Below are 23,899 nucleotides of genomic sequence, written 5' to 3'. Positions count from 1 at the left end.
TAATGGTCTTGTTGCAAAAGCTAAATTGTTGCAAGGGAACTTTTATTTATTTATTTTATTTCACCTTTATTTAACCCGGGTAGCAAAGATTATAGCAAACACCACTGAAACGGAATTGGTGCTCGCTAGCTTTGCAAATTCAGCTATTGTTGGAAGCCAGCCAATATGAAACAAACTATTAAAATTACAAAAGGTTGCAGCATATGTTGTGTAAATGGTGAACTCATACAGCTGTCAACTCTTGTCATTTTAATCTGTTTCACATTTGCTAGCTACCTTTTAGATCGAAGCCCAAATAGAATGATAAAAGATAAGATGATAGAAGCCCATCTCCTACTGTAAATAACCTACACACTGTGTGTGGGTGTAGCCAGCCAGCCAGGTAGAAAAATGGCAGAAAAATAAAAGACGGACATCAGAGTATTTTTCAGTACACCAAAACGCATAGTAAGAACCCTAGTAGCCTAATATCTCAAAGACTAGTTGATAAAATGTTCATAAGAAAGAAATGAAATTCTAATGGAAATGTTTCACAATGATGTCATTAGGCAGAGCAGGCAACAGATGGCACACAGACAGCAGAGTTGGGGACAGATATGCAGGGACAGACTGGCAGAGACAGGGAGTCTCAGGTAAGTTTGTTGAGTCTTTGTTTGGCAACATTGGATACCCCCACTCTCAACTTAAACTGGTGACTGAACTAAGATTTGTTAAAGGCAATGGTATTGCTGTTGTGATTAGTTGTGTAGTTTTGGGTACCGGTAGTTAGGAGTACGGCAAACACCTTATTTCTTTGGTTCCTCAATATACATTTACCATATTACAATGTAGGCTATGTGTTACAGCACTACTTTTGGTGTCCCCCTCAGGAATTACTCTTGAGAAAATGTCATGTAATTGTCCCCTCCAAAGTTGATATCAGATTTTCGCCCCTGAGACTACTGGTAGACAAAAATATGACTTTAGCCTAACCTAGATAACAAAATAATTCCAACAGCTGTGGGCCACATACTAAGTGTTTTTCTGGTCCAGTATGCCTGGGTCCCCAGCCCAAAGCCAGCATTCATACTGCACCACTATCGGATTAAAGAGCTCCAGCATAGTTCTGACCCACATACTGTGCACCATCAGATTAAAGAGATTAAGCATAGTTCTGACCCACATACTGCATCACTATCGGATTAAAGAGCTCCAGCATAGTTCTGACCCACATACTGCATCACTATCAGATTAAAGAGCTCCAGCATAGTTCTGACCCACATACTGCATCACTATCAGATTAAAGAGCTCCATCATAGTTCTGACCCACACACTGTGCACCATCAGATTAAAGAGATTAAGCATAGTTCTGACCCACACACTGTGCACCATCAGATTAGAAAGCTGTGGCCCAGTTCTGGCCCACATACTGCACAAAGGTAAGGCTGAGTTCCAGCCTAGGTCCCCGGGCCAGAGATGGGACAGATGAAGGCTTCCAGACTGACCTTATATAGGGCTACATGAAACCAGCCAAACCAGCTGGACACCCCAAACTACATTGAGATACTCTTCTATTAACCACATGCTATATTTAAACAAAAGAGAATAGAGCACTTGGAGGTAAAGTCAATGAACAAATCTGGATTATTACAAATTGCAACAGGGAACATGAAGTGTAGAAAAACAGCCCATAAAAGCACATTGACTTGAATTGGATTTGTGCCACAAATGCTAAAACATGAACATTTTGAAAACATTGGTAAGGTAAACAAAACCAAAGCATGGACTGCTGACATATGTTGTCCGTAGACTGCTAACAGGGGTAAGGATTCTATCCATTGAATTACTGTTTCTCCTTCCCATGGGAAACCCAATGGTGTTGATGTGGATTCATGATGGAATGGGAATCTGTGCTATTGTATAAACTATTTGTGACCTCCAGTGAAAGTAGGAGGCAAGGAGATACCAGTGGGCTTCAAAGCATATAATCATATAAGAGAATGAAACATTCTATTTCAACATTTTAACAGAGCACACCATCAGTTATTCAATTAATAACAATTCATTAATAATAACAATTCTAACTATATGGCAACTTTACAAGTAAAGTTGTGGGGTTTGCTAAAGCTCTATAAAAGTTTGTTTGTGCTAGTGAAAAAAAGTGAAAAGTTGTACTTTGATTATATTATTCAAATATTGAAATCATTTTTAATTCCCATCAATAGTCAGTAGATTTGGTCCGAAGTTGTGGTCAGTAGGTATGTGGTTCAGTAGTTGTGTGATATGGTCAGTAGTTAGATGTGTGGTCAGTAGTTAGATGTGTGGTCAGTAGTTGTGTGGTCAGTAGTTAGATGTGTGGTCAGTAGGTATATGTGTGGTCAGTAGTTAGATGTGTGGTCAGTAGTTAGATGTGTGGTCAGTAGTTGTGTGGTCAGTAGTTAGATGTGTGGTCAGTAGGTATATGTGTGGTCAGTAGTTAGATGTGTGGTCAGTAGTTGTGTGGTTCAGTAGTTGTGTGGTCAGTAGTTGTGTGGTCAGTAGTTAGATGTGTGGTCAGTAGTTATATGTGTGGTCAGTAGTTAGATGTGTGGTCAGTAGTTGTGTGGTCAGTAGTTGTGTGGTCAGTAGTTAGATGTGTGGTCAGTAGTTATATGTGTGGTCAGTAGTTAGATATGTGGTCAGTAGTTGTGTGGTCAGTAGTTGTGTGGTCAGTAGTTAGATGTGTGGTCAGTAGTTAGATGTGTGGTCAGTAGTTGTGTGGTCAGTAGTTAGATGTGTGGTCAGTAGTTAGATGTGTGGTCAGTAGTTGTGTGGTCAGTAGTTATAAGTGTGGTCAGTAGTTAGATGTGTGGTCAGTAGTTAGATGTGTGGTCAGTAGTTGTGTGGTCAGTAGTTAGATGTGTGGTCAGTAGTTATATGTGTGGTCAGTAGTTAGATATGTGGTCAGTAGTTGTGTGGTCAGTAGTTAGATGTGTGGTCAGTAGTTGTGTGGTCAGTAGTTAGATGTGTGGTCAGTAGTTAGATGTGTGGTCAGTAGTTAGATGTGTGGTCAGTAGTTATATGGGTGGTCAGTAGTTAGATGTGTGGTCAGTAGATGTGTGGTCAGTAGTTGTGTGGTTGTGGTCACTAGATGTGGTGAGCAGTTGTGTTTTTGCGGTCAGTTTCTGTTATGTGGTTGTGGTCAGTTGTTTTGCTCAGTAGATGTGGTCAGTATTTGTGTGGTTGTGGTCAGTTGTTTTGCTCAGTAGATGTGGTCAGTATTTGTGTGGTTGTGGTCAGTTGTTTTGCTCAGTAGATGTGGTCAGTATTTGTGTGGTTGTGGTCAGTTGTTTTGCTCAGTAGATGTGGTCAGTATTTGTGTGGTTGTGGTCTGTAGTTTTGTGCTTCAGTTGTTGTGTGATCAATATTTGTGTTGTGGTCAGTAATTGTGGTCACTCTCTTCTCTCTCCTCATAATTTTGTCCTTCAGTGTCAGTGAGTATCCTAGCAACGGTTCTATTTTGGAAACTCAATAAGGACACAGAGAGCTGCTGTTAGAAGATAGCAGGCAATGGGTTACTAAAACGGCCATATCTACAGATTGGTAGACACGATTCCAAATACGTTTCCGGGTTTGAAAAGCAGAGAATATTTTTTTCTCCAACTTGTTGCGTTATGTGGTCAAAACGGCAGTTGTTTGGGAAGATGTGGTAATGCAGTTACTAAAACAGCTGTACCGTAAGTTCTGTAGAGAATATTTTGAACAGATATGAATAGTATTGTCTAACTTGTTGGGGTAGTTGTCAAAACGGCAGTAGTTTGCAAAGAAATGTTGCAGAAATGTTGTTGATGAGGTTACTTAAACTGCTGTAACTTTTTATCCGAATATAATTTTTTTGGATCAAACGCCAGATTTAAGTACCAGAGAGGTCGACGAAGATGTGAACACTCTAAATTGTTGTCTAAGTTGTTGCAAAGTGTAAGAATTAGCTGATTTGTGTCAAAAGTTGCATTATTTCACTTAGAGAATGGCAGTTGGAAGTGATGATGTCTCTATAGAATCTTGATGAAATGCTATGAAAGTAGATTTAGGTCAAAAAACGGACTAAAAGTTTAATAACATAAAAAGTATAACAGATATCAAGAAGTTGTGTACAAGCAACTCGAGTGAGACCATTCCGGACGTTTTGAATTTTGAATAATAAGAAGAACAAGTATGTTGAATATCTAAGCTGGGGCTCTTGCTGCGCAAGCCCCACAATAACAATTCCTGAGTATTCTACCTGATGTTGATTTATTTACCTTTATTTAACTAGGCAAGTCAGTTAAGAACAAATTCTTATTTTCAATGACAGCCTAGGAACAGTGGGTTAACTGTCTTGTTCAGGGGCAGATTGACAGATTTGTACCTTGTCAGCTCGGGGATTTGATCTTGCAACCTTTTCAGTTACTAGTCCAACGCTCTAACCACTAGGCTACCTACCTGCCGCCCCAGGTAGCCTAGTTGATAGGGTTAGTGTATATTTCCCAATCTGCTGGAAGGAGCGAGGGAAGATGTGTCTATCCTCAGCGTCAGAATAACACATCCTTCCCATCTCTCCCTTCACCAACTGGTACTGAAGCATGAGTGAGTGAGGTATCGCTGCTCACCAGGAGAAGGAGGAGAGACAGGGAAGATGTGTCCATCCTCAGTGCCAGATCTCCTCCCGTTCTCTCCCTCCACCAGCTGGCACATACCATCCTTCACATACCATTCTCCACCCTCAAATACACCCTTTCACAGTTGTCTCTCACTTGACATACTTCTGTACATTTTCAATGATTTTTTTAGGTTCCGGAGAGAGGTTGGTTACCACATATATTCCAAGAGTTTATAGGCCAGTCAAAGAAATTATCATTTCTGCTCATTTTCCCAATAACAACATAAGCCTGGAGACAGAAGAATGTTCATTACCAAAGCGATGCAGTCGCTAATCTAAACACAGTTGTCTCCCACACTAGACATCACACTCGCTCTCTGTAGGCTGCTTAACTATCATATGCAGTACCAGGGCGTGTTCTCAAAGCATGCGCAGACCAGCTGGCAAGTGTCTTCACAGACATTTTCAATCTATTCTTGTCCCAGTCTGTAATCTCAACATGTTTCAAGCTGACCACCTTTGTCCCTGTTCCCAAGAGCTCCAAGGTAACCTGCCTAAATGACAATCGCCCTGTTGCACTCACATCAATAATTATGAAGTGCTTTGAAAGACTGGTCATGACACACATCAACACCATCATCGCAGACACCCTAGACCAATTCCAATTCGCTTACCGCCCCAACAGATCCACAGATGACAAAATTTCACTTCACACTGCCAACTCCCGCCTGGACAAGATGGGAAATAACTATGTGAGAATTCTGTTATAGACTACAGCTCAGCGTTCAACACCATAGTGCCTTCCAAGCACATCATTAAGCTAGGGACCCTGGGACTGAACTCCTCCCTCTGCAACTGGATCCTGGACTTCCTGACGGGCCGGCCCCAGGTGGTGAGGGTAGACAACAACACCTCGGCCACGATGACCCTCAACACGGGGGCCCCTCAGGGGTGTGTGCTTAGTCCCCTCCTGTACTCCCTGTTCATCCACGACTGTGTGGCCATGCACGACTCCAACAACATCATAAAGTTTGCTGACGACACAGCGGTGGTAGGTTTGATCACCAACACCGATGAGCCAGCCTACAGCGAGAAGGTCAGAGACTTAGCAGTTTGGTGCCAGGAGAATAACCTCTCCCTCAACATCACTAAGACCAAGTAGCTGATCGTTGACTATAGGAGAAAGAGGGGAGAGCAGACCCCCATCCACATCGACGGTGCTGCTGTGGAGCTGGTCGAGTGCTTCAAGTTCCTTGGCGTCCACATCACTGAAGACCTAACATGGTCCACAAACACCCACCCAGTCGTGAAGAGGGCAAGGCAGCGCCTCTTCCACCTCAGGAGGCTGAAAAGATTTGGCATGGGCCCTTGGATCCTCACATTACAAATAAAAAGTATTCAGACCCTTTGCTATGAGACTTTAAATTGAGCTGTTTCCATTGATGATCCTTGAGATGTTTATACAACTTTATTGGGGTCCACCTGTGGTAAATTAATCTGATTGGATGTGATTTGGAAAGGCACACGCCTGTCTATATAAAGTCCCACAGTTGACAGTGCATGTCAGAGCACAAACCAAGCTATGAGGTTGGAGGAATTGTCCGTAGAGCAAAGAGACAGGATTCTGTCGAGGCACAGATCTGGGGAAGGGTACCAAAACATGTCTGCAGCATTGAAGGTCCCCAAGAACACAGTGGCCTCCATCATTCTGTCATGACGTTGGCCTTTGGGTAAGGTTTATGACCCCCCCCATAAATACCATTCTCCCTTCCCCTCTCTGACCCTACTGAAGGACTTGAATAGCCTGTGTTAAATATAGAGAGTCTGGGAACATCAAACAAATGGGGAAAGGGAACCATATTTTGGTAATAAAACCAGTTGGAAATATGCTTGGGAACGTAATGAGTATGTATGTCAGTTCGGTTGTCATCTGAGACATTATGACTGATGACAGGACGACATAAACTGTATCTGAGAAAGTATACGCCCTCTAGTTATCAGAGTAACATGGAATTGTTATGCAATTGAAATGTTTGATATTGAAATTGTTTGTTAGGAGATTAAATGTAATTTTAGCTTCCAAATGAGAGATTTGGGTTTTCATAAGGAAAGTGCCCTGCTTGATCAGTGGCCCACCCCTGTGAAGAGGAGGGGTTATAAACGATGAAACACCTCCCTCCCCCTCTCCACTATATAAGCCTTTGACGAAAAGATAACCACGTTGTTCCAGTACGTGAGGTCTGCAGCCTCTACGTTAGAAGGACACACGTCAAGTACAGAACTAAGCCAACCTCGGCGTGAGCTTTGGTTGCGAATGGTATGAACTTTGAGCTTATTCACTACAGAAGTGATACTTCCTAGCTGTTGAGTTAGCAGCGGCCGCTGTAGACGGGGGCTAGGAAAGGACGGACGACGGATCCAGTCTAACAGACGGACGAAGATACCACCACGTATCCAATTTACCACCAGAGACATTCTTCCGAGGACAGGAAGATCTGTTGGCCAACCCGGCCAGCATCTACGACCAATCTACCGAAGCGCAGCTCAGAGTAAATATTTATAGCATTTTCCTTTTCCAAATGGGCGGTAATTTACTAATGCATAAGATAATGTATTTACGATAGCATAGCTGCTGTTTCTTTGTTCCTAAATCTTCCCACTCTTTCATTGAAGCCCAACCCCCTTTCCTTTGTGTAACCAGCTTTCATACAGGTTCCGTCCACCAGGACGTTTTCTGTATGACATCATTTGTATTCTGTGTATATGTAATTCTGTGTGATTAATTATTTATTTACTAAATACCTAAACTAATCACACAGAATTAGAGAGCCGTGGTCAGGGAGGTGACCGAGAACCCGATGGTCACTCTGACAGAGCTCCAGAATTCCTCTGTGGAGATGGGAGAACCTTCCAGAAGGACTACCATCGCTGCAGCACTCCACCAGTCAGGCCCAACCCCTCTGAATCAGAGAGGTGCGGAGGGCTGCCTTAATCGACATCCACGTCATCGGCGCACGGGGAACAGTGGGTTAACTGCCTTGCTCAGGGGCAGAACGACAGATTTTTTACTTGTCAGCTCGGGGATTCGATCCAGCAACCTTTCGGTTACTGGCCCAACGCTCCTACACTCTGGGTACCTGCCGCCCTTAACACACACATGCAGACCGACCCAACACAAACACACATTACATACACATTACACACACATTACACACACATTACACACACATTACACACACATTACATACACATTACACACACATTACACACACATTACACACACATTACATACACATTACACACACATTACACACACATTACATACACATTACACACACATTACACACACATTACATACACATTACACACACATTACACACACATTACATACACATTACACACACATTACATACACATTACATACACATTACACACACATTACATACACATTACACACACATTACACACACATTACACACACATTACATTCACATTACACACACATTACACACACATTACACACACATTACACACACATTACACACACACATTACACACACATTACACACACACATTACACACACACATTACACACACATTACACACACATTACATACACATTACACACACATTACACACATTACACACACATTACACACACATTACATACACATTACACACACATTACACACACATTACATACACATTACACACAATTACATACACATTACACACACATTACACACACATTACACACACATTACATACACATTACACACACATTACACACATTACACACACATTACACACACATTACATACACATTACATACACATTACACACACATTACATACACATTACACACACATTACATACACATTACACACACATTACATACACATTACACACACATTACACACACATTACATACACATTACACACACATTACACACACATTACACACACATTACACACACATTACATACACATTACACACACACATTACACACACATTACATACACATTACACACACATTACACACACATTACACACACACACATTACACACACATTACACACATTACATACACATTACACACACATTACACACACATTACATACACATTACATACACATTACACACACATTACACACACATTACACACACATTACACACACATTACACACACATTACACACACATTACACACACATTACATACACATTACACACACATTACACACACATTACACACACATTACACACACATTACACACACATTACACACACATTACATACACATTACACACACATTACACACACATTACACACATTACATACACATTACACACACATTACACACACATTACACACACATTACACACACATTACACACACATTACACACACATTACATACACATTACACACACATTACATACACATTACACACACATTACACACACATTACACACACATTACACACATTACATACACATTACACACACATTACATACACATTACACACACATTACACACACATTACACACACATTACATACACATTACACACACACATTACACACACATTACACACACACATTACACACACATTACACACACATTACATACACATTACACACACATTACACACACATTACATACACATTACACACACACATTACACACACACATTACACACACATTACACACACATTACACACACATTACATACACATTACACACACATTACACACACATTACACACACATTACACACACATTACACACACATTACATACACATTACACACACATTACATACACATTACACACACATTACATACACATTACACACACATTACACACACATTACACACACATTACACACACACATTACACACACACATTACACACACATTACATACACATTACACACACATTACACACACATTACACACACATTACATACACATTACACACACACATTACACACACATTACATACACATTACACACACATTACACACACATTACACACACATTACATACACATTACACACACACATTACACACACATTACACACACATTACACACACATTACACACACACATTACACACACATTACATACACATTACACACACATTACACACACATTACATACACATTACACACACATTACACACACATTACATACACATTACACACACACATTACACACATTACACACACATTACACACACATTACACACACATTACATTACATTACACACACATTACATCACATTACACACACATTACACACATTACTACACATTACATACACATTACACACACATTACACACACATTACACACACATTACACACACATTACACACACATTACACACACATTACACACACATTACACACACATTACACACACATTACATACACATTACACACACATTACACACACATTACACACACATTACACACACATTACACACACATTACACACACATTACACACACATTACACACACTGATCATTTGCTGCTGCTCTGTTCTTTATTTTACTCGTATTATAATCTATCAAATCGAACCAAATCAAAGTTTATTTGTCACGTGCGCCGAATACAACAGGTGTCGACCTTACAGTGAAATGCTGACTTACAGGCTCTAACCAATAGTGCAAAAAAGGTATTAGGTGAACAATAGGTAAGTAAAGAAATAAAAACAACAGTAAACAGACAGGCTATATACAGCATTTCATGTTTTGCTTTTTTCCTGATGCCTTGTCACTTTACACTGCCTCGTGTGCATATCTACCTCAAATACCTTATTATTATCTATCCTGATGCCTAGTCACTTTACCCTGCCTTCATGTTCATATCTACCTCAAATACCTTATAATTATCTATCCTGATGCCTAGTCACTTTACCCTTCCTTCATGTACGTATCTACCTCAAATACCTCATACCTCTGCATATTGATCTGGTACTGGTACTCTCTGTATATAGCTCCACATTGATCTGGTACTGGTACTCCCTGTATATAGCTCCACATTAATCTGGTACTGGTACTTCCTGTATATAGCTCCACAGTGATCTGGTACTGGTACTCCCTGTATATAGCTCCACATTGATCTGGTACTGGTACTCCCTGTATATAGCTCCACATTGATCTGGTACTCCCTGTATATAGTTCCACATTGATCTGGTGCTGGTACTCCCTGTATATAGCTCCACATTGATCTGGTACTGGTACTCCCTGTATATAGCTCCACATTGATCTGGTACTGGTACTCCCTGTATATAGCTCCACATTGATCTGGTACTTCCTGTATACAGCTCCACATTGATCTGGTACTGGTACTCCCTGTATATAGCTCCACATTGATCTGGTACTGGTACTCCCTGTATATAGCTCCACATTAATCTGGTGCTGGTACTCCCTGTATATAGCTCCACATTGATCTGGTACTGGTGCTCCCTGTATATAGCTCCACATTGATCTGGTACTGGTACTCCCTGTATACAGCTCCACATTGATCTGGTACTGGTATTCCCTGTATATAGCTCCACATTGATCTGGTACTTCCTGTATACAGCTCCACATTGATCTGGTACTGGTACTCCCTGTATATAGCTCCACATTGATCTGGTACTGGTACTCCCTGTATATAGCTCCACATTGATCTGGTACTGGTACTCCCTGTATACAGCTCCACATTGATCTGGTACTCCCTGTATATAGCTCCACATTGATCTGGTACTGGTACTTCCTGTATATAGCTCCACATTGATCTGGTACTGGTACTCCCTGTATATAGCTCCACATTAATCTGGTGCTGGTACTCCCTGTATATAGCTCCACATTAATCTGGTACTGGTACTCCCTGTATACAGCTCCACATTGATCTGGTATTCTCTGTATATAGCTCCACATTGATCTGGTGCTGGTACTCCCTGTATATAGCTCCACATTGATCTGGTATTCTCTGTATATAGCTCCACATTAATCTGGTACTGGTACTCCCTGTATATAGCTCCACATTGATCTGGTATTCTCTGTATATAGCTCCACATTAATCTGGTACTGGTACTCCCTGTATATAGCTCCACATTGATCTGGTACTGGTACTTCCTGTATATAGCTCCACATTGATCTGGTGCTGGTACTCCCTGTATATAGCTCCACATTGATCTGGTACTGGTACTCCCTGTATATAGCTCCACATTAATCTGGTACTGGTACTCCCTGTATATAGCTCCACATTGATCTGGTACTGGTACTTCCTGTATATAGCTCCACATTGATCTGGTACTGGTACTTCCTGTATATAGCTCCACATTGATCTGGTACTGGTACTCTCTGTATATAGCTCCACATTGATCTGGTGCTGGTACTCCCTGTATATAGCTCCACATTGATCTGGTACTGGTACTCCCTGTATATAGCTCCACATTGATCTGGTACTGGTACTCCCTGTATATAGCTCCACATTGATCTGGTACTCCCTGTATATAGCTCCACATTGATCTGGTACTGGTACTCCCTGTATATAGCTCCACATTGATCTTGTACTGGTACTCCCTGTATATAGCTCCACATTGATCTGGTACTCCCTGTATATAGCTCCACATTGATCTGGTACTGGTACTCCCTGTATATAGCTCCACATTAATCTGGTACTGGTACTCCCTGTATATAGCTCCACATTGATCTGGTGCTGGTACTCCCTGTATATAGCTCCACATTGATCTGGTGCTGGTACTCCCTGTATATAGCTCCACATTGATCTGGTGCTGGTACTCCCTGTATATAGCTCCACATTGATCTGGTACTCCCTGTATATAGCTCCACATTGATCTGGTACTGGTACTCCCTGTATATAGCTCCACATTGATCTGGTGCTGGTACTCCCTGTATATAGCTCCACATTGATCTGGTACTGGTACTTCCTGTATATAGCTCAACATTGATCTGGTACTGGTACTTCCTGTATATAGCTCAACATTGATCTGGTACTGACACTTCCTGTATATAGCTCCACATTGATCTGGTACTTCCTGTATATAGCTCTACATTGATCTGGTACTGGTACTCCCTGTATATAGCTCCACATTAATCTGGTACTGGTACTCCCTGTATATAGCTCCACATTGATCTGGTGCTGGTACTTCCTGTATATAGCTCTACATTGATCTGGTACTGGTACTCCCTGTATATAGCTCCACATTAATCTGGTACTGGTACTTCCTGTATATAGCTCAACATTGATCTGGTACTGGTACTTCCTGTATATAGCTCAACATTGATCTGGTACTGACACTTCCTGTATATAGCTCCACATTGATCTGGTACTGGTACTTCCTGTATATAGCTCCACATTGATCTGGTATTCCCTGTATATAGCTCCACATTGATCTGGTACTCCCTGTATATAGCTCCACATTGATCTGGTACTGGTACTTCCTGTATATAGCTCCACATTGATCTGGTACTGGTACTCCCTGTATACAGCTCCACATTGATCTGGTGCTGGTACTCCCTGTATATAGCTCCACATTGATCTGGTACTGGTACTCCCTGTATACAGCTCCACATTGATCTGGTACTGGTATTCCCTGTATATAGCTCCACATTGATCTGGTACTGGTACTCCCTGTATATAGCTCCACATTGATCTGGTATTCCCTGTATATAGCTCCACATTGATCTGGTACTTGTGTTACTATTTTATTTTAAACTCTGCATTGTTGAAGGGCTCGTAAGGGAACATTTCACGCTGAAGTCTACGCCAGTTTTATTCCATGCATGTGACAAAATAATACAATTATTTTTTACTAGATTTATCACACACTGCATAATCCCCAGCAGATGGTGCTACGTCCTTATCCTTGTGGTTCTCAGGTCTGCGCTTTCTCCATAAAATGCGGAAGTGAAACAATTTCATTTGATGCCATTCCGGAGGACAGGAGTGAGCTACAATAATTGATCGTTTACAATATAATATAATTGTGGGAAATTAAATAGCCTAGCGGAATATATCGCTCAATCAAAACATAACGGCAGCCGAGTTGAGATGGAGAGCCGTCGCACAGTAACACGAAGGTCGAGAAATCAACGCATCCGGTGAGAGTTTATGAGCTTCATTTGATTTGTTGATACCATTGGTTGGTCTGTGCCTGTTATAGCTTTGCCAACCATTGTCTTTATTTTTGGGAGGCCGACAGACCAACATTAATTTGATGAGAAGCGATAGCCACATCAATGAATAGCTTCTGGTCTATAGACGATCAAATTGCAGCATTGTAGACCTATGAGACTCCAACAGAAGGTTATTACCAATATGCAAATGTTTTCTTAAATGGAGAAAGTATCAACATTGTATCAGAGTTGTCTGGTGCGTGCATGTTGTTGCTGAAACCAAAAGTACAGTAACAATGAATTGTATTTCTTTCCCCAACCCAACACCACTCTTCCAAATTTCCCCAGCCAATTCGTAATTCTATCAATGACCATGCGTATATTGTCTTGCAGACTCATCAAATGACATCGCCGCACGCTCGTTTGCCAACCGGTAGCCTGGGTGTGGTGGGCTCGAGGGCGGTCAGTGTTTGGTGTCAACAAACGAACACTTTCACATCCTCGCGCTCGGATTGTTCCACGGAGGCGGTGGGACGGACATAGTCGCCCCATGCCCCGCTTCCCGGGGAGGACTGCAGACGTGGCCGCTAACCTGACTTCCCCGGTGCTGGGTCGGCCACTGTGCGCTAACGGAACGCCCTGGATCCTCTACCTGTTCGAGGAATGCGTGGACAATGTGTGGGAATACTGGAGCGTAGTCATCGGGTTGATCTCAATGTTTTGTTTCCTGCTGTCTACTCTACCGTAAGTCGTTCACCACTGCGTTAGGAATGCGTTCTCTAACGGAAAAGTATTTATAATACAAACGAAGATAGCTGATCACAGATGTTGTGATCAACAGCTGCGGTCTCAAATGTATCTGGCATTTGGTGTTATGATGATACTCCTGACAGATTTTACCATTTAAAATGTAACCTTTATTTAACTAGGCAAGTCAGTTAAGATCAAATTCTTATTTACAATGATGACCTACACCGGCCAAAGCCGGACGACGCTGGGCCAATTGTGCGCAGCCCTATGGGACTCCCAAACACGGCTGGTTGTGATACAGCCTGGAATCTGTAGTGACGCCTCAAGCACTGAGATGCAGTGCCTTAGACCACTGCGCCACTTGGGAGCCCATAAAATATCAAATAGCCCATTAATGATTTATTACCATAGTAACGAGAAAGTCTGTGGCCCTGCAAAGCCAGTTTATCAGGTTCTGAGAGACATCTAATCTCAGTATCTGTTTACGTCACACCAGTCTCTCCTTTTCTTTCCATTCTCTCTCCCTCCATTGTATCTGTTGTTCTCTCTTCCCCCCCCCAGGCAAGTCTACGAGGCTTATCGCAATGGTAAAGTGGAGGAGGCCATGTCTTTTGGCTTCCTGCTCTTCCTCTTCAGTGGGGACCTCAGCAGTCTAATAGGCTGCGTCCTGACCAGCCAGCTGCCCATCCAGGTATCTATCAACAGGCACAACTTCAACTTGCTATTGTATGCAAAGTATGAATATGGGCAGAGGCATTGCCATAGCACTCTCTGCCCAGACATGCTCCGATGCACTGTATCACAGCTGCATTGAAGCATATTTTTAAAGCATTCAGCATTTTGTTTAATCTGGTTTGTGAATGGAGTTAGTCAGGTACATTGTATAGCATGTTTTCCTTTCCCTTACCTATGCCTACCTGCAGAGGGTGCCCCTGTCGTCACATCATATCTTCTCTCTCTCTCTCTCTCTCTCTCTCTCTCTCTCTCTCTCTCTCTCTCTCTCTCTCTCTCTCTCTCTCTCTCTCTCTTTCTCTTTCTCTCTCTCTTTCTCTTTCTCTCTTTTTCTCTCTCTCTCTCTCTTTCTCTCAATTCAATTCGCTTTATTCGCATGACATAACAATGTACATATTGCCAAAGCTTATTTTGGATATTTACAATACAATATTTACAATATAGATATATAGTAATATAGTAAAAAGACAATCAAAATTGTCAACGGGACAACAGTAACAACAAAATAACCATACATTCAACAATACCAATAAGAAGCTCTGTCTCAGGTTCTGCTGTTGTGCAGTGGTTGCACAGCCTTTCCTCTACAGGGAGCCAGGTTTTCCTGTGTCTACCCTTCTCAATGGCAAGGCTGTGCTCACTGAGCCTGTACTTTGTCAAGGTTTTTCTAAGGTTTTGATCAGTAACCATGGTCAAATATTTAGCCACGGTGTACTGACGATTTAGGGCCAGATAGCACTGCATTTCGCTTTGTGTTTGTGCTTGTGTTTCCCAATAAGCAATGTAGTTTTGTTTTGACTGTGTTGTAATTTGGTTTATTATGATTGATTGGATGTTCTGGTCCTGAGGCTTCAGTGTGTTAGTAGAACAGGTTTGTGAACTCAGCCCCAGGACCAGCTGGATGAGGGTCCTGAGGCTTCAGTGTGTTAGTAGAACAGGTTTGTGAACTCAGCCCCAGGACCAGCTGGATGAGGGAACTCTTTTCTTTGCTCAGCTCTTGGCATTGCAGGGCTTGGTAATGATATGAGAGGGGGTCACTGTATTTGAGATGTTTCCAAAACTTAATTTCTCTTTTTTGAGTTTTTATTATTAGTGGATATTGGCCTAATTCTGCCCTACATGCATTGTTGTAGTTTTCCTCTGGGCATGTAGGAGAATCTTACAGAACTCTGCATGCAGGGTTTCAACGCGGTGTTTGTCCCATTTGATGAAATCTTGTTTTGCAAGTGGACCCCACACCTCGCTGCCATAAAGTGCAATTGGTTCAATGACATATTCAATTCGTTTTAGCCACATTTTAATAGGTATTTCAATTTGAATTTCCTTTTTAATGGCGTAGAATGCCCTGCGTGCTTTCTCTCTCAGTTCATTCACTGCCTCATTAAGGTGTCCAGTTGAGCTTATTTTTAAACCTAAGTAATTGTAGTGTGTACAGTACTCTATATTTTGTACCAATTGAGAACTTTGGTCTAATTCCCTGAGATCTGGATCTTCTCTGGAAAATCATTATTTTAGTGTTTTTGGGGTTTACTGCCAGTGCCCAGTCTGGCAGTACTGCTCTAGCAGGTCCAGGCTCTGCTGTAGGCCAGGTGCTGTGGGTGACAGCAGGCATAGGTCATCTGTGAAGAGTAGGCATTTAACTTCTGAACTGTGGAGACTAACACCAGGGGCTGAGGATTTTTCTAGAATAGTGGCCAATTCGTTAATGTAAATATTGAAGAGTGCAGGGCTCAGATTGCAACCCTGGCGAAGGCCCCGCCCCTGGTTAAAGAATTCTGTTCTTTTCTTACCAATTTTAATGCTGCACGTATTGCCAGTATACATTGATTTAATTCTGTCATATGTTTTACCCCCTACACCACTTTCAATAACTTTGTAGAACAGTCCTGTATGCCAAATAGAATCAAATGCTTTTTTTAAGTCGATAAAGCAAGCGTATATTTTGGTATTATTTTGGTGGACATGTTTATCTATCAGGGTGTGTAGGGTGTAAATAGGATCAGTTGTGCGATGTTTTGGTATAAATCCAATTTGGCTTTTACTCAAGACATTGTGCTTATTAAGGAAGTTTAGAACTCTTACATTGATGATACTACAGAAAACCTTCCCCAGGTTACTCTTCACACAAATGCCTCTGTAATTGTTAGGGTGAAATTTGTCTCCGTTCTTAAAGATTGGGGTTATGAGTCCTTGATTCCAGATGTCAGGGAAATAACCTACACTCAGGATCAAATTAAACAGTTTTAATATAGCCAATTGAAATGTTGCTTCTCTCTCTCTCTCTCGCTCTTTTTTTTTCTCTCGCTCTCTCTTTTTCTCTCTCTCTTTCTCGCTTTCTCTCTCTTTCTCTCTCTTTCTCTTTCTCTCTCTCTCTTTCTCGCTTTCTCTCTTTCTCTCTCTCTTTCTCTCTCTCTCTTTCTCTCTCTCTCTATTTTTCTCTCTCAGATTGTGACAGTAGTGTTCTACATCTTCACTGATCTCCTGCTCATCTCCCAGTTCCTCTACTACAAGATCAAGAACAACTCATCTAAAAGTAAGGCCAGAGGGATCATGATATTACACTGTCCGCCCAATATGGAAATCCAATAGAATACCATGGTTGTGTGAGAATCAGCGATGTTCCTTGCATTGTAGTTAGTGTGCTGTGGGTTCATATTTCCATCCAGTCTGTGTACTCACTAATATGCTAAATGTATTCTCTATTGATAATGCTAACAGCTATGCCCAGTTATCCATGCCTAATGTGTATGACATGACTGTGTGTGTGTTTTCAAGTGAAATTGCTAGTTCCCACTAAAAGTTGATGACTGACAGGTTCTCACCTTGTAAAGCTCCTTTGTTTGTCCAGTTTGCAGCCGAGGGCTGGAACACAAAAGGAAGACATATTGGATTACTTAACTGTGTGTGGGTGTTGTGGGTGTGTATCTGTCAATAAAGACAGAGTGACTGATTTGAGGGACAGATAGAGGGAGATCTTGCCACACCTGTTCAAGCCCTTCCCTACTTTCTCCATAGCTCAGGTATCTCACAGGTGTGTCTGAAACAGGTCACCTCTACAAAACCAGGAGGGGCAGCAACACTGTGTGTGACCCATGTGTGTGTCTCTTCCCCCAGAGCGCCCCACATTGAAGTGGTTGTGTTTCCTGTGGTGCGGGGCTTCCACTGTGGCCCTCCTGATTCTCCCCAAGTTCATCACTGACAACAACACCTCTGCCAACACTCAGGTGACGTGTTAGAGAGAGACTCTGAACTCTCTGACTCTCTCTTTGTCTGTCTCTCTCTGTCTCTGACTCTCTCTGACTCTCTTTGACTCTCTTTGTCTCTCTTTGTCTCTCTCTCTGTCTCTCTCTCTGTCTCTCTCTCTGTCTCTCTCTCTGTCTCTCTCTCTGTCTCTCTCTCTGTCTCTCTCTCTCTCTTTGACACTCTTTGACTCTCTTTGTCTCTGTCTCTCTCTCTTTGTCTCTCTCTTTGTCTCTCTCTCTGTCTCTCTGTCTCTCTCTCTGACTCTCTCTGACTCTCTCTGACTCTGACTCTCTTTGTCTCTAACTCTCTCTTTGACTCTCTTTGTCTCTGTTTCTCTCTTTCTGTCTCTCTCTTTCTCTGTCTCTCTCTTTCTCTGTCTCTCTCTTTGTCTCTGACTCTCTCTTTGTCTCTGACTCTCTCTTTGTCTCTGACTCTCTCTTTGTCTCTGACTCTCTCTCTCTCTCTCTCTTTGTCTCTGTCTCTCTCTTTGTCTCTGACTCTCTCTTTGTCTCTGACTCTCTCTTTGTCTCTGACTCTCTCTCTCTCTCTCTCTCTCTGACTCTCTCTTTGTCTGTCTCTCTCACTCTGTCTCTTTCTTTGTCTCTCTTTGTCTTTGTCTCTGTCTCTGTCTCTCTCTTTCTCTCTCTCTGACTCTCTCTTTGACTCTGTCTCTCTCTGACTCTCTCCTTGACTCTGTCTCTCTCTGTCTCTCTCTTTGTCTCTGACTCTCTCTCTCTCTGACTCTCTCTTCAGAGTGCCTCTAACAGCGTGGAGATCTCTGGTTATGCCTGTGGATACCTGGCCTCCATATTCTACCTCTCCTCTCGTTTTCCGCAGCTCTACAAAAATGTGAGTGACAGTCTATGGGTGATTTATGGAGGGGAGGTGGGGTAAGATGTGGCAGGGTTAGGGGACATGAGGCGGGGAAGAAAGGCAGGAACACGTGCTGTTGTTTAAGTTTTAAAATGAGAACCAGGTCTGAGAGACGATGGTGTTTTGTGCTGAGTGATGTCACAGCATCTGGACTGGTGTCTCCTGCTGAGAACTCACTGTCACTCCCAATGTGATAACAATTCCTAGGGATGTTCTAAGGGGGAGAGCACAGTACACACACATTAGGAATGAATATTATTTTGGAACTTAATAAAATAAAAAGTGGGTAAAATGAAGCAATAGAATTGGGTTGAATAATTAACTACGTGACGTGTTTTGAAGATCTTAAGCCTAAAATCTTTTCTCTGTTGGTTTTGAGGTGTAGACGGTAACATCTCCCTGTCTGTCTCCAGTTTAAGCGGCAGTCTACAGAGGGCACGTCGTACATGCTGTTTGCCCTGGCCATGATGGGCAACGGGACCTACGGCCTCAGTGTCATTGTGGTTCTACCAGCTCTGGCCGGTTCCAAACAGACCTTCATTCTCAAACATCTGGCCTGGCTCATCGGCAGCCTGGGAGTCCTCCTTCTAGACTTCTTTGTATCCTTTTTCTCAGAGATCATAATTTCACTAAAAAAGGGATAAGGATAAAGAAGGGAAGGTGTTATTTTTGTCTCTGTTGTTTAAGTGTTGGGATTTTGTTGACTTGTTGTGGTGTGTTTGTGAATGAGCCTTAACTCTCCGAGGTCACCGCCCAGTTCGTCATCTACAGGAAGAACCGCTCCACTATAACCAGCAAGAAGATGAACGTTCCTGAAGTAGAACCTCTGCTCTGTGAAGAGGAGGAGCTGTCCACGTTCTAGAGTGTGAACAATATGGAAGTTCTAGAGTGTGAACAATATGGAAGTTCTAGAGTGAGAACAATAAGCTCATTCTAGAAATCCTCTCCATAATCAATCAATCAAATGTATTTATAAAGCCCTTTTTACATCAGCTGATATCACAAAGTGCTGTACAGAAACCCAGCCTAAAACCCCAAACAGCAAGCAATGCAGATGTAGAAGCATGGTGCTTTGAAAAGCTCCCTGTTGACTGGAGACCTAGAATAATCCGACAGATGTGATAGTACACCAGTGTTCCCGCCGTTGAAGTACAGGTGAATTAAAGGGGCCGTCTTATATTTGAGGAATGTAATCTCAGTAGAACTCTTCTCTCTCTCTTTGTAAGGGGGGGGGTCATGTGACCTATTCACTATGCTATTTCCTAGTACACTACAGGCCTATTGTCTGTGTCTCACATTGCTCTAGTCTAGTTTGTCAACGGTTAGAGCTCTTGTGGTTTCCATGGTAAGATATGCAGTACACTGAACTGTTCACGCAGCGTTGTCGTCTAGGTAAACCGTACAATAGAGGACCACAACATTGGTTGTTCCTGTATGTAGGTTTAGAAATGTATCACATTGACTATTGATGTGCCGTAAAGTAGTGGGCTGCACCCACAGTAATGTATTTTCCACTTGTGGTGAATTTGTTATAGTTTACCCTGGTTTTGTTCTATGAGCAGATTCGGTCGTAATAGAATCCCTATATAAGTTGTAGTTGGTAAATTGCTTGGGGTGTTACACAGTGTTTAGATTGTGAAAGTGCAGTGGGTTAGGCCTGATATCCTGTGCCTTCCATCTACATCTATTCATGTGTTGCTGCAGTGGAGGTCTGAAGGCTGTTTGATGTGTTCAGGCTGCTGCTTTTAAAGCCAACAGTTATTTGGCTGAAATCTAACCGTTTTAACTGAACATCCTGTTTTTCCTTATCTCCTCTCCTTATGTTATGGCCCAGTCATTTTACTTTCAGTGTCCACAAAGGAAGGGAGGAAGGAGGGTTTTTACAGTATTGCGTCACAGCCTTATTGTGGAGTTGTGTCCAGGGGTGTGTTCACTAGGAACCAAATGGAACAAAACGGGGAAGGGGCCTACCTGAATTTGTCCAATAGAAACTCTCATTTTCGTTGCAAAAATAGTTCGTTTAGAGTAAGCGTTTTGAAACGGAAACCGTTTTACTCTAAATGGAAAATGTGTGTGACTAATGAATACACCCCAGTCTTCTATGTGTGTAGTCACATGTTCAGAAAGCGGTGGATCAAGGTTGTGTGGGAACTGGGACCGTTTTATAAGTTGATGTGTCATAACTTGGTAACATGGAGTCATGATGAGGGAATAGAACGATAGAGACCAATGATTCGTTACGTTTTTGTACAGGTCACATCACTGTTGTTAGTGTGTCATGGATGTGATTGGTTGATTGACAGCACAGATTTCTCTACCTCGTCTTTCAGGTTTGTTAATCTGGCCCAGGTTACCCCGGTGGGAGGAGTTGGAACTGGGTGAAAAGTGATTTGTATTTATTTTAGAATCGGGCTGCCTCCTGGGTGTGAGCCAGTGCCCCACTCTGGTCGCTGGCGAAGTCAGCTCAAAACAAAAGTGACGTAATTAAGCATGTGGAAAGATGAGTAGGATTCTGTTTTCACATGCTAAAGTGATTGCTTTTGATAAAAATAAAATAAAAAAAACTATCTGCCTTCTCAATTAAAACTAGTTTGACAATTCAAACATTTTATTTTATGGAAAATAGGTTATGTTTCTGGACGATACACCATGCTGCCTTGTTGACATGACCGAGTGGCTCAGATTACTGTTTGATTTGAGAAGGGCGCTCCTGCATCCCTGCTATTTCACCCGGTGACGTGATGGGCCATTGCCCGGTTCAACCTGGGCCAGTGTAATAGAATTCCCTCCGTGTCATAGGAGTCGTCCCTGGTGAAAATGTAAATATGAATCTATTTAAGTGTTGGACAGATATATAAAGGAGTGCTTGTGTGTTTTTTTTTTTTAGGAGCGCAAACATGACAAAACATGTGACTAAGTATTTATTGGTAGAGATAGTCTAGTTACAGCTGGGCTTTAATAAGCACAGTTGTGATTGGTGGACTTTCCATGTGTAAAATAAGGAGTATTTCTACTTTTAAGTGACGTATTGAAAAAGCTCAAAATGTGGTCTTTGGAAAAATAGCTGTTTGCAAAATGGCTGCCCAGCAAATGATTGTGGCCATGGTCATGAAACGTCAGGAAAGCCATGAACGAAGAGAAATTATGATGGCACTTATTTTCTCTGATAAACCTGTAGATAATTGTAGATTTTGTTGATTATTTTAAAGGTAATTATCAGTTGTTTCAGACAAAAATTTTTTTTGCCTTTCTCTTGATAAATTAAGTTTCATTCTGGTTTGCTCAAAGCCTGGCCTCTCTCCAATGTGTTTTCTATAGACATCTTCCAAACCATAGAATGGAATGAGATATTTATTTATAGTCTCAAGAACAAGAAAAATGTATGAAATTATTTTTACTTGAATAATGACACTGTATTGCTCTTTTAAGATACACATGAATTTATACTTAACATGGTATTGTATTTTCCTTATGCTTTGGCCTATGCGTTACTTGCAATATTTATCTCATTGACGATAATGTCCCAGCATCTCAGCTTTTGTAGTTTATTGTACACCAAGTTAAGCATTCCAATATGATGCTTATGTAACAAACAAACATCTCAATAAAGTCCGAATTATATCCAATGTGTGTGTAGTTTGTTTTGTTATTTTGAGGCAAAATAACAAACATGATGTAGTATTGTGTGCAGTATATAGCAGGCACACAGTTTCAGGAAATATGTATTACAGATAGTCATTTAAATATCTATAAACTATAAATATGGTTTACAAACGGCTTCTAAATCCTTCAAGTCGTCCTATACCTTCTATACATTTGATGAGTTCATGGTTAGGTTCAATGGAATGCACATTCTCTGCAATATATCATGTGCATTTTGTCATTTAAATATTCTACGTCATTCAGTATGCTTTAAAAAAAAGTTATAAATGTAACCTTTATTTAACTAGGCAAGTCAGTTAAGGACAAACAAATTATTATTGAGAATGACGGCCAAACCCGGACGACGCTGGTCCAATTGTGCACCGCCCTATGGGACTCCCAATCACTGCCGGATGTGATTTATGTCCCAATGCTACGGCGTGTTTGATGGGCGTCGTTGAGTCGAGATGAGGGCACCACGCCTTTTAGACGCGAGGGAACGAGCTCAGAGTTTCTAAAATGTACTGTACTACCTTTTCTCACATCAAAGACAGTACAGTGTGAAGATAGGCTAAAACTGCTTCTCCAATAGAAATCCCCGATCGCGCATGTATGCAATGTCATGGGGGCCAGTGTCTTCGGGTCGATCGGTCGTCTCACACAGAACTGCACATGTAAAGGTTGTCAACTCAAAGGCATTCCTTCGATATAAAAGTTGTTTTTGACGAAAATGAAAACGTGTCAGTTTGTCACTTTCTCGAGGTTGGAGTAAGAACATGTTCAACTACTTAAGACATTGTATCGAATCTAGATTCTGCTTTTTATATTTCGAGAAAATGAATAACTAAGGAATAGTTTTTCACTTCTCTCATCTGACATCTCAAAAGCCCGGCCTGGTCTGTTTCGTAAAGCATTCCCGGAAACAATAGCGA

General features: G+C 41.7%; 1 protein-coding gene across 1 annotated transcript; it reads left to right on the top strand.

The window, feature by feature from the left end:
• Window positions 1-13,451: 13,451 nt before the first annotated feature.
• Window positions 13,452-22,951, top strand: LOC106613248 (lysosomal amino acid transporter 1 homolog). The gene is made up of 8 exons (XM_014215324.2): window positions 13,452-13,712; window positions 14,121-14,471; window positions 15,039-15,168; window positions 17,655-17,742; window positions 18,324-18,433; window positions 19,206-19,301; window positions 19,739-19,924; window positions 20,071-22,951. Exons 2-8 carry the CDS (start codon window positions 14,278-14,280, stop codon window positions 20,185-20,187), a joined length of 921 nt encoding a protein of 306 aa, XP_014070799.1. The 5' UTR covers window positions 13,452-13,712; window positions 14,121-14,277; the 3' UTR covers window positions 20,188-22,951.
• Window positions 22,952-23,899: the final 948 nt, after the last annotated feature.

This window comes from Salmo salar, chromosome ssa09, assembly GCF_905237065.1.
Source record: "Salmo salar chromosome ssa09, Ssal_v3.1, whole genome shotgun sequence".
In the NCBI taxonomy this organism is placed as follows: Eukaryota; Metazoa; Chordata; class Actinopteri; order Salmoniformes; family Salmonidae; genus Salmo; species Salmo salar.
The sequence above is the reverse complement of the archived record's forward strand: the minus strand, read 5'-3'. Positions and strand labels throughout refer to the sequence as shown.